The following is a 13164-nucleotide window of genomic DNA, read 5'->3' as shown; positions in this document are numbered from 1 at the left end:
TGAAGTGGAGAAGGGTTTCGTGTGAACAGTGGTTGATCACGAATTAGTCGGTCCTAAGTTCAAGGCGAAAGCCGAAAATTTTCAAGTAAAACAAAAATGCCAAATTATATAAACAAAGCGAAAATAATACACTTGAATAATTTTGAACGAAAGGGAATACGGTTCCAATTCCGTAACCTGTTGAGTATCCGTTTGTTATTAAATATGGGCCTCGCGCTCATCCTGGCAACAGGAACGACCATAAAGAAGCAGTCGAGAGATTTCGGAATAGTTTTCTTTTCTGTTTTATAGCCGTACTACCATGGAAGTCTTTCGCAGAGAGATATGGTAGATGGGCTAGAAGAGCATGACATATAATAGGTTGGAAAATATCTCCCTTCCGTTTTTTTGCTCTTTATTCAATGCCTTATAAAAAGTGTTGCAGTGATCGGATTTAGTTCAAATATGCGCCGTTTTGTTCGATAATCTGTTTCCATCTAGATGGCAACTTCATAATACCTCCCTCGTAGAAGCCCCCCTCCTTATTTGCGAAGAACTCGGACAGCCACTTTTCACAAGCCTCTTTTGAGTTCAACTCTACACCACCAAGGGCATTCGCCATGGACAGGAACAGGTGGTAATCACTTGGCGCTATGTCCGGGCTATATGGTGGATGCGATAAAACCTTCCATCCGAGCTCCCTTAGCTTCTGACGAGTCATCAACGAAGTGTGTGGTCTGGCGTTGTCCTGGTGGAACACTACACCCTTCCTGTTGGCCAATTCTGGACGCTTCTGGTCGATCGCTTGCTTCAAGCGGTCCAGTTGTTCGCAGTAGATGGTAGAATTAAGCGTCTGGCCATATGGGAGCAGCTCATAGTGGATGATTCCCTTCCAATCCCACCAACCACACAGCAAAACCTTCCTGGCCGTCAATCCCGGCTTGGCCACTGTTTGGGACGATTCACCGGCCTTCGACCACGACCGTTTTCGCTTGATATTGTCGTCCGCTTCAAGAATGGGTCGAGTTCGTTCCGTTTCAGCAGCATATCGCAGGCGTTGATTCGGTCCAGAAGGTTGTTTTGCGTCAAATCATGCGGCACCCAAACATCAAGCTTTTTTTTGTATCCAGCCTTCTGCAGATGGTTTAAAATGGTTTGGTGACTAACTCCCATCTCCTGGGCGATGTCACGAGATGCCACATGCCGGTCTAACTCGATGTATTCCATGATTTGATCGGTATTTGTCGTCACAGGACTTCCGCCGGCTGGCTTATCCATGGTGTCGTTTTCACCGGCTCTGAATCGTCGAAACCATTCCTCCGCGGTTCGAAGTGATAGAGTACCATCCCCCAAAACACCATTAATCTCACGGAACGTTTCTCTGGCGGATTTGCCTTTAACGAAGGAAAACTTTAAAATAGCGCGAATTTCGGCGTTAGTGAACTCCATGCTTACACGTCTATAACTGTTGAACGCAATATCCAAACTAATCATAGCGTCGTTTTGTAGGTTATGTCAAGACCTTTCAAATTATGTATAGTATTGCCAGATACGAGCTCTGTAGCGCTTTGTACATAGCCGCGAAATTCAAAAGACAAAAAGGCGGAAGGGAGATATTTACCAAACTAATACATACTGTTGTGTCGATATTTTCTCCTCGGACCTTGAAAATTTATGGTGGGGACACGCAAACTTCTCAACAGGCCGTACCAATATCCGCAGCTGGTCTCCAAGGTGAAGAGTCTCTAGTCGATAAAATAATGTAGGTAAGGGAAGTCGGCAAATTAGATCCGTAACTTCGGGATAAGGATTGGCTCTGAAGATTGAGATAGTCGGGCTTGATTGGGAAACAATAACATGGTTTATGTGCTCGTTATGCGCTACTTGTTCCCCGGATAGTTTAGTTACGTAGCCAATTGTGGAACTTTCTTGCTAAAATTTTTAAGAATGCTATTTGGGTTAAACCAATTAGTTCTCATTAATTATAACGATTATCAATTAACAATCAATTCAGAACTGGCACGGACTTGGGGAATCCGACTGTCTAATTAAAACAAAGCACTGTGATGGCCCTAGCGGGTGTTGACACAATGTGATTTCTGCCCAGTGCTCTGAATGTCAAAGTGAAGAAATTCAAGTAAGCGCGGGTCAACGGCGGGAGTGACTATGACTCTCTTAAGGTAGCCAAATGCCTCGTCATCTAATTAGTGACGCGCCTGAATGGATTAACGAGATTCCCACTGTCCCTATCTCGGGTGCTGTGACCCATAGAACAGTAGAGATTTTAGGTAGATCTAGCTCCTCAGCAAGGGGGAGTGCTTGCCCGGCAAGCAAGCACTCCAATTGCTACCGGGGTGGTCGCTATGTACATAGCTATAGCTTCCAGACCGGGACGTTTTGTCTAGCGTATTTGGACACATGCATCATATGCTCACTTGTGGGTGTATAGGGTGCCGTGGTTGTAATCCCTTCAATGTGGAACACGCCACGTAAAACAAGTTCGGAGGGATCGGATTCATACATACACTGTCCCTATCTACTATCTAGCGAAACCACAGCCAAGGGAACGGGCTTGGAATAATTAGCGGGGAAAGAAGACCCTTTTGAGCTTGACTCTAATCTGGCAGTGTAAGGAGACATAAGAGGTGTAGAATAAGTGGGAGATATTAGACCTCGGTTTGGTATTGTCAATGAAATACCACTACTCTTATTGTTTCCTTACTTACTTGATTAAATGGAACGTGTATCATTTCCTAGCTATTAAACGGATATATTTATTATATCTTATGGTATTGGGTTTTGATGCAAGCTTCTTGATCAAAGTATCACGAGTTTGTTATATAATCGCAAACAAATTCTTTAATAAAACGATGCATTTATGTATTTTTGATTTGAAAATTTGGTATAACTCCAATTACACAGGTATGATCCAATTCAAGGACATTGCCAGGTAGGGAGTTTGCCTGGGGCGGTACATCTCTCAAATAATAACGGAGGTGTTCCAAGGCCAGCTCAGTGCGGACAGAAACCACACATAGAGCAAAAGGGCAAATGCTGACTTGATCTCGGTGTTCAGTACACACAGGGACAGCAAAAGCTCGGCCTATCGATCCTTTTGGTTTAAAGAGTTTTTAACAAGAGGTGTCAGAAAAGTTACCATAGGGATAACTGGCTTGTGGCGGCCGAGCGTTCATAGCGACGTCGCTTTTTGATCCTTCGATGTCGGCTCTTTCTATCATTGTGAAGCAAAATTCACCGAGCGTTGGATTGTTCACCCATGCAAGGGAACGTGAGCTGGGATTAGACCGTCGTGAGACAGGTTAGTTTTACCCTACTAATGACAAAACGTTGTTGCGACAGCATTCCTGCGTAGTACGAGAGGAACCGCAGGTACGGACCAATGGCACAATACTTGTTCGAGCGAACAGCATATAAATAAGCAGCATACATATAAAAGCATTATTTAATACAATGACAAAGCCTAGAATCAATTGTAAACGATTTTTGTAACAGGCAAGGTGTTGTAAGTGGTTGAGCAGCTGCCATACTGCGATCCACTGAAGCTTATCATTTGCTTGATGATTCGATATAAAATATATAAGTACTCATCATGTACTTATAATGGGCGCCCATAGTGCCCAGAGTAGCCAAATGCCCGTCATCAATTTAGTGACGCATATGATATTGTCCCTATCATATTAAAAAAATAAAGATTTCTTATTTTCAATTTATTTTGAAAATGCTTCTATGGCAGCTTTATGATAAAGTCGTTCGACTATGATCGATTTAAACCATAAAATATATATTGTCGAAAATGTTTAATAAATAAAACGAGCACTCAATTCAATGTTCTGACGTCATGCGCTTCGTTAAAGCCTGAACTCGTTGTGCATTACAGCTTTTACATAGAACGTGATCATCCAGGGGATAACATCCGCGGCCCTCAGCTTCAGATGATAGTAAGAGCCCACAGTCCTATTACAGGCAAAAAAAAAGAAGGATAATTTTTTGATTAAGAAATATATTTTCTGTTTACCTCACACTTATAACATTCTAGGTGAAAACTTCGATCTAGGGCCACTACTCTGATCGTTTCTTCTTGTCCTGGATCTGGCATAATTGGTTGCTTGCAGACACAACAGCGAGGGGCAAATTTTCTATGAATTCATATAAATAGTCATTCGATCATACTGCTAAATTACGCAACTTACTTATGAAAATCTGTTATGCAATAGTTTTGATTAGTAGCATCAACTGTAAATAATAGCCCATCTAAGCTTTTTCCGCATACAACACATGTAAAACATTGCGGATGATATGGTTTTCCAGTAGCTCTAAGAATTCTCTCTAAAATAGGTTCCATACAAACAGAGCATTTTTCCAGTGTTTGTAAATAATCATATTCGCAATACGGTTTGCCGTCTAATGCATAGAATGGTTTTCCCTGCAAATTAATTTGACAATCTGCACATGTGAAGCAAGTTATATGGTATATTTGATCCATTGCTGTACATCCACTACTTTCTCCAAGTACACGTGAATTGCATTTGACACACCTACCTGTATAAAATACTCGTACTTTTTTTTGGATTTAAGTGCATTACATTAACTTACCGTAGTTTTCTAATTCTTGAACTGGATCGGTGGGTATTGAAACGAAGTTTTTTAGACCTTCATTATCATTTCTATGGACAGTGTTCAAGTTATAAAATTTTGTTTTAGCATTACCATGTATGTATGCTGTTTGGTTTGCTTCAATCGAATTTAAAATATTTAATTCATTGGAAATGCTTGGAATACTATCACTGACGTATGAATTATACAGATTACAAGTTTCACGAGGCAACATATCTGCAGACGGTCGCGGGTTTATAGGCTCATATATTGAATCATATGTAGAAGTGCTCTGAAAATTAAAAAATATTTTTAATTATGTAAATTTTTATTATTAAACAATACAATGTAACAGATATTAGGATGTGCTTTCGATGGTATAAAATATATATTTTCTTTCTAAAGGTCACTAGCCGAGTCGGTCTGCCCATTGTCAGCCCACACGTACATATGTATGTATGACCACTGTGATTTCGGAAACAATGAAAACGTTTTATTTTTTTTTAATATAATATTTATCTTGCGATTGGGTTACGCCCACCCTAACGGCCAAAGCTGCCAAACAATTTTAAAACCGGTTATAAATTGTTTCTTTTTATTTTTTGTGTAGCCAAAAACTCTGTCACGTCAACAACTCTGAAATATGTTTTTACACATCTTTTTTTTATTTATGTAAATATTAACACATGTGACACTGTAGCACAGTAATAGAAGTTATGAATATGTTTAGATTTGAGATTCGAAAAAATAACCGTTGAAAGAAAGTGTAGTATACAACATACATATTTAATATTTTATTATAATAAAAATTAAAATGGTATATAAACAAATCGTGATAATAGAATTTCAAATATTAACATTGCGTAATATCAAATAATTACATTAATATGACCTAAAAAAGGGTTGGTTACGGTGCATAGAATTCTTAATTAATATTTAGTACATATGTCTTAAAATTAATATTGTGTGGAAATCGGAACATGACAAAATATATTTTTATGACTTTAAGATAACAAAACAGTTTGTAAGGGGCAAGAATATTTTGGCATATCGATAAAAATGAAAAAACATAAAAATTTAAAAAAAGTTAAAAAATGTTCAAAATGGTGTGCGTGACTCAAATATGCATGATTAATCACTTAACCTCCCAGCTTTTATAATTTCCGATATCGCAAAGGAAGACTCTTTTATTTTATTAAACAGGTTAATTTTTGATGTACGACTACATACATAAACCATACTAGTTTAACGGACAAACGGATAAAACAGCTGGTTTATCCCCGCCCCCTCTTCTTCTAATCAATTTTAGTATGGAGTTTCAAAACATAAATGGCTCTGATCCGACCATCAGATCTATCAGATTTTCAATTGTATCTCTCGGTGCGTGATGCTCGTTACTCAAGAAGTAAGTTCTATTATGGGATATAAAATTTATTAAATTTAGAATTATGATTAAATTTTTATAAAAATCGGATTACTGTCATTTAACGGTCAGATAACCTAAAAATAACTTTTCAACACAAAAGTCTCAACTGTTGCATGTAAAAGGTGCAATCATTATTAGTTTTTTTACCTTGTTAAGAGGCGACTGATTAATAACACTGTGTTGTAAAATGAGAGCTTTATTTAATTACACTGATACGCCAAAAAGAATGGAATCTTTCATATTTGATACTCTGATCCTAAGACTCTTGACTTCGAGAATTTTTTTTGTGACAAAATTCGTTTGGCAAAAATATGCTGTACTGTAATAAATTAAAAATGTTTTGTACCTTGCTTATGGCATCATGCTGCAACGCATATTGGTTTGCATATATTTGTAAAGAAGGATTCGATGTCTCGTCATTTTGCAAATAATCAATTGGCTTGTTAAATTCCGAAGTGGCACGCCGAAGCTCGCTGTATGAAGAACTCACAGCGCTTTCTGGACTAGGTGGTGGCGGTAAGTCATCTATTTCGTTGTCTGAAATAAAGTTAGTGCAGACGGATATCATATTTTGCGTCGAGCTAAGAGAAGAGCCCACTGCTTTGATATCTAAATTATATTATAATTAATATTATACTTTTTGTATATAAGCATCACACACACATACCAGCTTCATGAACATTTGCGTATGTACTTGCAGTAATCTTAGTTGTCTCTGTAAATAGTTCTGATCTTTCTGCACTTTTGTGTACAGAATCTAAATTGCAATATATTAAGCTTTTGCTCAAAGTCTTTGAAAGAGGCTCTGAAAAGCTGTTTACAGATTGTGTTGGTTTAGCTTGTAGACCCAAAAGACCCTTTTTTTCCATTTGAAGTTTGTGGTAAGCCAGGGCTTCTAATTGCTGTTCCAGTATTGCCGGATTATCCAAAGTTGTTTTTCTGTTCATTTCAGTATCAGCAGCTCCGAATTCAGAGCTAAGGTATTTTCTAAAAGGCATATGCCCACTTATTGTTTTCTCGACTCCAATCAGCGGTTGTGAATAAAGTGGTTCCCGCGAACATAAAACCTGTCTGCTTGATGGAACCTGTAATAAATAAATAATTTCAAATACGCATTATTTCATAAGAAAAATACGTCTTCCATTTTCAAGAAATATGCAGCGTATTGAACCGTTCATTACCAAAACCTATCATTTTAATGAACCAAAGATTGATATGAATGGAAATGTATGGAATGTATAATTCCAGTGCAAAAGACTAAAAAATTTCAAAGTCGTGCCACTTTTCTGTTCTTGGATCGGGTCACTAGCCGAATTCATAGGTCTCTCCGTGTGAGCGCCGAGATTTTGGAAACTATAAGAATTATAAACAAAATGAATGTGCAAACTTGCTTCAAAATATTGGTGCGGTTTGCATAGTTTGGTTTTGGCTGGTACAGGTAAGAATATCCCCTGGACTTTTTTTATGATTTATTCATTAATATACCGTGGAAGAATCAATGAGGCATAATTATTACACCCGTTAATCGTAATGTAAAAGGCTATACTAAAGGCTATATTAAATAAAATGCAACAGGTACCAGGAACCGTTTCCGACCATTTAAAGTACATATTTTTTGATCAGGATCAATGGCCGATTCGACCTTTTTGACCGTATGATCGTCTCGATCTCAGGAAGTACAGAAGCTAGAATGTTGAGATTATGCATGCAGCTACCAGAGACATAGACGCAGCGTTGACCGATGTTTCCCACGCCCACTCTAACGTCCACTAACTGCTCAATACTGCACCGCTCTCACTTTTTTGGAAAATCGATAGCAATTTACAAGACTAATAAAAATATGAAAAAATATCAACACATTTTTTAAAAGTGTGGGCGTTAGAGTGGTCGAGCCAACATTTATCAACAAACTGCGTCTACGTTTCTGGAATCTGCATGCTTATTACATACATAATAAATACTCTCACAAACGGTACAATAACGGGCTTTAAGAGTTGAGGAACAAACCTTTGAGTAGACATAAGGAATAGCTCCATAATGTATATAAGTAAATTCGGTATACTACCTGAGGCATTTCCTTATATTTTATCGGCGGCTTAGGAGGTGTATCCAATCTCTTATATACGGAATCATTTTGCCTTTGACTTATCTTGCCGACTAACTCTGCAACTTTTCCATGTCCAATACATACAGGCGGTGAGCTATTTAATGTTTCGTCTTTTGAAAGCGACAGCTCTTTAAGTTGCTGGGCCACTGACTCCATAGAATTTTTATAATAAAAAAATGAGTTTCCTAAAACAAAAAAGAAAAAACATGGTTTTAAGTTATAACTAAAACATTAAAATAGACGTTCTATTTTAATTCAATATTTCAACTCTTTAGCACTAATACAATTACACGAGTTAAGGTGTTCGCCTAAAAATTGGTCTGTTTTGAATGTGCATACAATTTGCGTACTTATTAGACTTAGTAAATAATCATTTATTTATGTAAATTTACTGACCTTTCAATACTAGGTGACAATAAAACTATCACTTATCGAATTTATCAACAATGTGGCCTTCTCTTGAGAACTCGAAAATCGTTCAAGGCGCTCTAGCTTACGTTCGAAATTATTAAATGTGTAATACTCACTTCGCACAGTCGCTTTATATCGTTTAAGCAAATACGAGCTTAGACACTCTTACGCGAGATACCAAAGACTGCGTAAAATAAGTGTTTAGCTTGCGTTGCTGCGTTTCTTATTTACAAACAACAGAGCAAATGGTTGAGACCCATTATCAAAGATGAACAACGAAATAACTAAATCAGAAAGTAAATCAGAAGTGAGCTGCGCACATCAGTATTTACAAAAGATATTTTTATTGTTATTTTTATTATTTTTTTTAGAGTTCACCTAAATAATATGTAGAAACGCGTCAAAAAATCTTCTCATTTGTTAAAATACGAGGTTTCCGTCAGATGTACAAAAATAAGGCTTTAAGTTCAAAAATAGTTTCGTTGTATATTTTTCATATTTGCTTTTGCTAAAAAAAACCTACGGTTTGGGTATTGCACCACAGTGAAAATAGTTTCCAATAGTTAAATTTGTGTGGCCAAAAACTTTTTGATATATCAATAGAAGTTGGTAAGAAAAGTGTTAAAATTGTGTGCACGACCGCTGATTGCAGCTTGCTGGCGTTAAAGAGGACGAACAGAAACTGGCAAAATGTCATTAAAAATGTCATGTTTTAATTTTGAAGATCGTAGGGTTTTATGTACATACATATACACATACATGTAAGCATTTTAGTCGAGCAAGCGGCTATATTAGAGGAGTCTTATTAAACGTCCGTGCTACAGGCGCCCTCATAAAATGAGCTGTATAATTTGGAGGCAAATAAAAATTGTATAATGTGTTCCTAACAAACAATAGAAGTTTAGTTATAGTAAAGGGAAATTTGATATTATCATAATATATAGCCCTTGTGCTACGTACGCCCATTTTTCAAGATCGTAAGACTTTAAGGATTCACACATCAAACAGCGTAGAATCTGAAGTAAAGGGATGTGTCCAACTAGCTCGTTGAGTCAGACTGGTAGCTAGAAAATTCAGTTCAACAATAAACGACTCTCACATATTCAGTCGAACGGTCAAAATTGTTATATAATTGGCAAAGTTCACCAGTCGGGCATTAACTCCTAAATTAGAGGAAATAGTGAAATATTACTCCTAAGTGGGAACACTAGCCCATACAACCGATTACGGGAGTAGATAAGAGAAAGCTCCATTCTAGTATAAAAGATCTTAGTCCACTAAAAATGATAGGACTTCAGATTTCGTGCGGCACAGCCTTGATTTCATTGCTATTGTGTTGGTGTTTCTGGTGATTTTGAAACTAGTGAAGACCTACAAGAGATCAGTGCAGCGACATGATGACCATCACCATGTGTTGAAAAAGATCGTATCCAGCACCCCAACATCCACAATAAGCCTATAGCGTAAAAGCATAACTGAAATACGGAGCCCTCTTAACAATCATAAATCAGCAAATTAATCTCAAATTATTACAGCCGGCAAAATAAAGAATAGAAAATATTGGACCTATGCGCCAGTCAAGATAAAGAAAAGATAAGTTCAAGTAATTGGAGAATCAGATAGCGGCTAGAGCGTGCCGCAGTGAGACATATATACTTCCTTACAGATATATGTATAAATATTGAACAAATTAACTTTATGTTATATGTATTTTGTATGTGCTTTGTGTATATGTATGTACAAAACGAATCTAGTTATTTTTTAGGCACTTAAAATATTTATTCTCGTTACGTTGGAGTGGAGACACCCATACTAAAATCTAACGAACCAAATACGACGAGCTTACGCTGGCAACTTGATGCCGGAACATCGGATGCGTCTCCCTCGGCCCAAGTCCTTTTCCACGAGTTGGCACTGAAATATCGACGTACCAAGTGCGTGGCTGCTTGTTCATTTGAACAGTTCTGTGTTGATTTCTCAATATTTCTCATAGCATTAAAAAAGGCAGCTTCTGGCAACTAAGAGTTAACCAACAGCATCACAAGACTATTTAGTACACACATATTTACATAAATGGTACAGATCCGAGTACCTGGCGAGACTCGAACAGGTTGAAGAAACATTGGCTTTTCTCAATGCTACTTCTCTAATGCAGAAGTAGTTTGCCTTCATATTCGAAAGGGAATCATTTCCATGTTCTCCTATTTAAGCCAATTTCTCTCAAGCCAACTAGCAAGCTCAGCCTAGTTTCTATTAGGGATAACAAACTGCTTTTAAACGATGATTATTTTTTGTATCGTTTTTATACCCTTTATGAGAATAAATTTCAGTTTTCAATGCAGCAAGTTTTACATTTTCGATCATATAATTTATACGTCGCAGTTCATAAAATAATTAAACATTTTCTAGAAAACAACCCAATATGCCTAGAATCTGCCGCATCCCAAGTTGGAAAACCGTATTATGCAAGTCTTGTTTCTATTCCAGTTACAGTGACTCTAACGAATAATCGGACACGTACATACTTTATAAACTTAACAGGCAGTGTACATCATTGTTTTTGGTTTTATTATTCCTTTGTAATACATTTCACAGAATTGTTCACTACAATAGCGCAAAAAAAACCTTTATGACCCTCTAAACAAAATAGAGCTAAATAATATTTGATGAAATCAAATGACTTGGAATAACAGTAAATGATCTCAGAAATGTTGTATATAATAAATAATTCAATTTTTAATGGATTAATCAAAGGAATAATAAATGTCAGAGAGAGAGAACTCTCTAGAGCCAGCATCTCTCTTGAACGAATACATTCTACCACTATAAGTTTTTAAATAAATCTATGTACATATATTGTTTTTCATCTATTGCCATTAATTGATATTTGATCTCCAATTTTAATTTGATAATTATTTGATAATTATTCGAATACAGCATAGAAATATATAGCCGAGCATATGTTGTATATGCAAAATAATACATATAAAGTACAAAAATATACATATGTCCCACTAGCCATTGTGCTATAAGAAAATTATATAATACATATATATTATATAATTATATTATTTTATTTAATAGATTATTTCTATAACAAACATTTAATTGCCCTATTTGAATGCCCTTATTTACACAACAAATTTAATAGTTCATTTTACAACGAAATTGATAAATTGCGAATTCTTAGATCAAATATAATTTCGGCTCGGAAATTGTCTGCTTGCATCATTACATACATACATATGCACACTTTCTTGCTTATTTTTCCAACTCAATCAAACAAGCGCGTAAAATTTTTAGATTTTTAAGCTCTTAACATTACGCGAGCGGAGAGAGAGCATTTTTTGCCGCCACCAAAAAAATGGCTGCATATTTCAAAACCAATGTATTGCCGTTACTCATCTTGTTATTCTTATGTCTTTGCTCTAACTGTCTATTAAACGATTACTATTAGACGCTTACTATTGTCTATTAGACCAGTTACTCGTAGTGTCAAAGGATATACTTGAGTCGTTTATAAGTAAGTAACAGGAAGAAGGAACTGTTTCCGCCACTATAAAGTATATATGAATACGATTTGCTCATGTCCGTCTGTTTTTTCCCAAGCCTTTTGGGAAAGTTTCATGTAGATAGATAGCTGGTGTGTATATCTCAGCAATGTTAAAATAGTGATGATCAACAACGAAACATAATTTCATAAGAAAAAATAAAATCTTAAATTTAGTTATTCCGCACGATTCAATAAAAACACCTCGGTCATTTTTTTTTTTTATTTTTCCTTCCTTCTGGCTGCTACATACTTTTTAACGATACTATACTCGTTCTATACGTTATTACAAATAAGTATTACAAGTAAGAAAACCCCAGGTAGGGGGGAAACATCATGAATAAAGCCTAACATTTTTTTGGCGAGACTCAATTGAAACTGTCAAGGACCGTGAATAAAATATTTAAATACCTATTCAAGGACGTAGAGCACCATTTCGAAACGGAAGTTTGTTTAGAAACTGTGGGCGCTGTAACTGTAGTTTTTTATTCGTTATTCTGGTAATTGAGGGGTTTAATGTTACGATTAAAATGGTTCTAATCGGACAATCGTGACTGATTTTCCAATCTACACTTCTAAACATTAGTCTCGTCCTTTCACACCACACTATTAGTGCTCTTCTCACAATTTAGAGTGCCGCTTACAGTGATTTACTAACGTGGAACAATACAGAAGTAACATTCTTTCGAACTGTAATTTTTTCTGTCCGATCACGCAGGCTGTCATTTTGCGTGCTTATCGAGCAGCGTTTTGCTTTCCAGCAACTTTTAATTAAAGATTAAAGTTTCTTATCAGTCGGTAACTGCAATTCATGAACGAACTTTCATATAAACATATTTTATATGTTCGAAATCAAATTAATATGTACATATGTATGTATGTAAATATATGTTATATATGTTTTATATGTACATATGTTTGAAATCAAATGAACATGTGTGTATACAAATATGTGTATGCACATTGTAAATAACTATGCACTTACGTTTGAATTTGCATGAATAAAAATATATGTACATTCGTCAGGATGAAAAAACTACATAAAAAAGTATAACGAATTCATGTACAGATATGCAA

The 13164-nt window shown here is 36.2% G+C and overlaps 1 protein-coding gene across 4 annotated transcripts; it reads right to left on the bottom strand.

Moving 5' to 3' along the window:
- Nucleotides 1-3720: 3720 nt before the first annotated feature.
- LOC6555826 (zyxin) lies at nucleotides 3721-8626 on the bottom strand. 4 transcript variants are annotated; one of them, XM_026983309.1, is made up of 8 exons: nucleotides 8523-8626; nucleotides 8085-8311; nucleotides 6687-7104; nucleotides 6366-6556; nucleotides 4594-4885; nucleotides 4191-4539; nucleotides 4016-4136; nucleotides 3721-3954 (listed from the first exon to the last, which is right to left on the bottom strand). In XM_026983309.1, the coding sequence occupies exons 2-8, from the start codon at nucleotides 8280-8282 to the stop codon at nucleotides 3823-3825; spliced, it is 1701 nt and encodes a 566-aa protein (XP_026839110.1). In that variant the 5' UTR covers nucleotides 8283-8311; nucleotides 8523-8626; the 3' UTR covers nucleotides 3721-3822. The 4 variants fall into 4 exon arrangements, with proteins under 4 accessions (XP_026839110.1, XP_001982692.2, XP_026839111.1 ...); XM_001982656.3 differs by having other exon boundaries at nucleotides 3722-3954; nucleotides 6366-6628; nucleotides 8523-8625; XM_026983310.1 differs by lacking the exons at nucleotides 3721-3954; nucleotides 4016-4136 and having other exon boundaries at nucleotides 4303-4423; nucleotides 6366-6628; nucleotides 8523-8625.
- Between the last annotated feature and the right edge of the window lie 4538 nt (nucleotides 8627-13164).

The sequence above is a fragment of the Drosophila erecta genome, unplaced genomic scaffold, assembly GCF_003286155.1.
Source record: "Drosophila erecta strain 14021-0224.00,06,07 unplaced genomic scaffold, DereRS2 tig00000294-arrow-arrow-pilon, whole genome shotgun sequence".
In the NCBI taxonomy this organism is placed as follows: Eukaryota; Metazoa; Arthropoda; class Insecta; order Diptera; family Drosophilidae; genus Drosophila; species Drosophila erecta.
Note: the sequence above shows the minus strand (reverse complement) of the source record. Positions and strands in the feature narration are given on the sequence as shown.

Bases quoted from the DNA above. Each gene is read 5' to 3' on its own strand.
- LOC6555826 (XM_001982656.3), bottom strand. From the start codon at position 8,282: ATGGAGTCAGTGGCCCAGCAACTTAAAGAGCTGTCGCTTTCAAAAGAC. The intron at 7,105-8,084 runs GTAGTATACCGA...TATTTATTACAG, and splicing joins AATATAAGGAAATGCCTCAG to GTTCCATCAAGCAGACAGGT. The intron at 4,137-4,190 runs GTAAGTTGCGTA...ATGAATTCATAG, and splicing joins TGCATAACAGATTTTCATAA to AAAATTTGCCCCTCGCTGTT.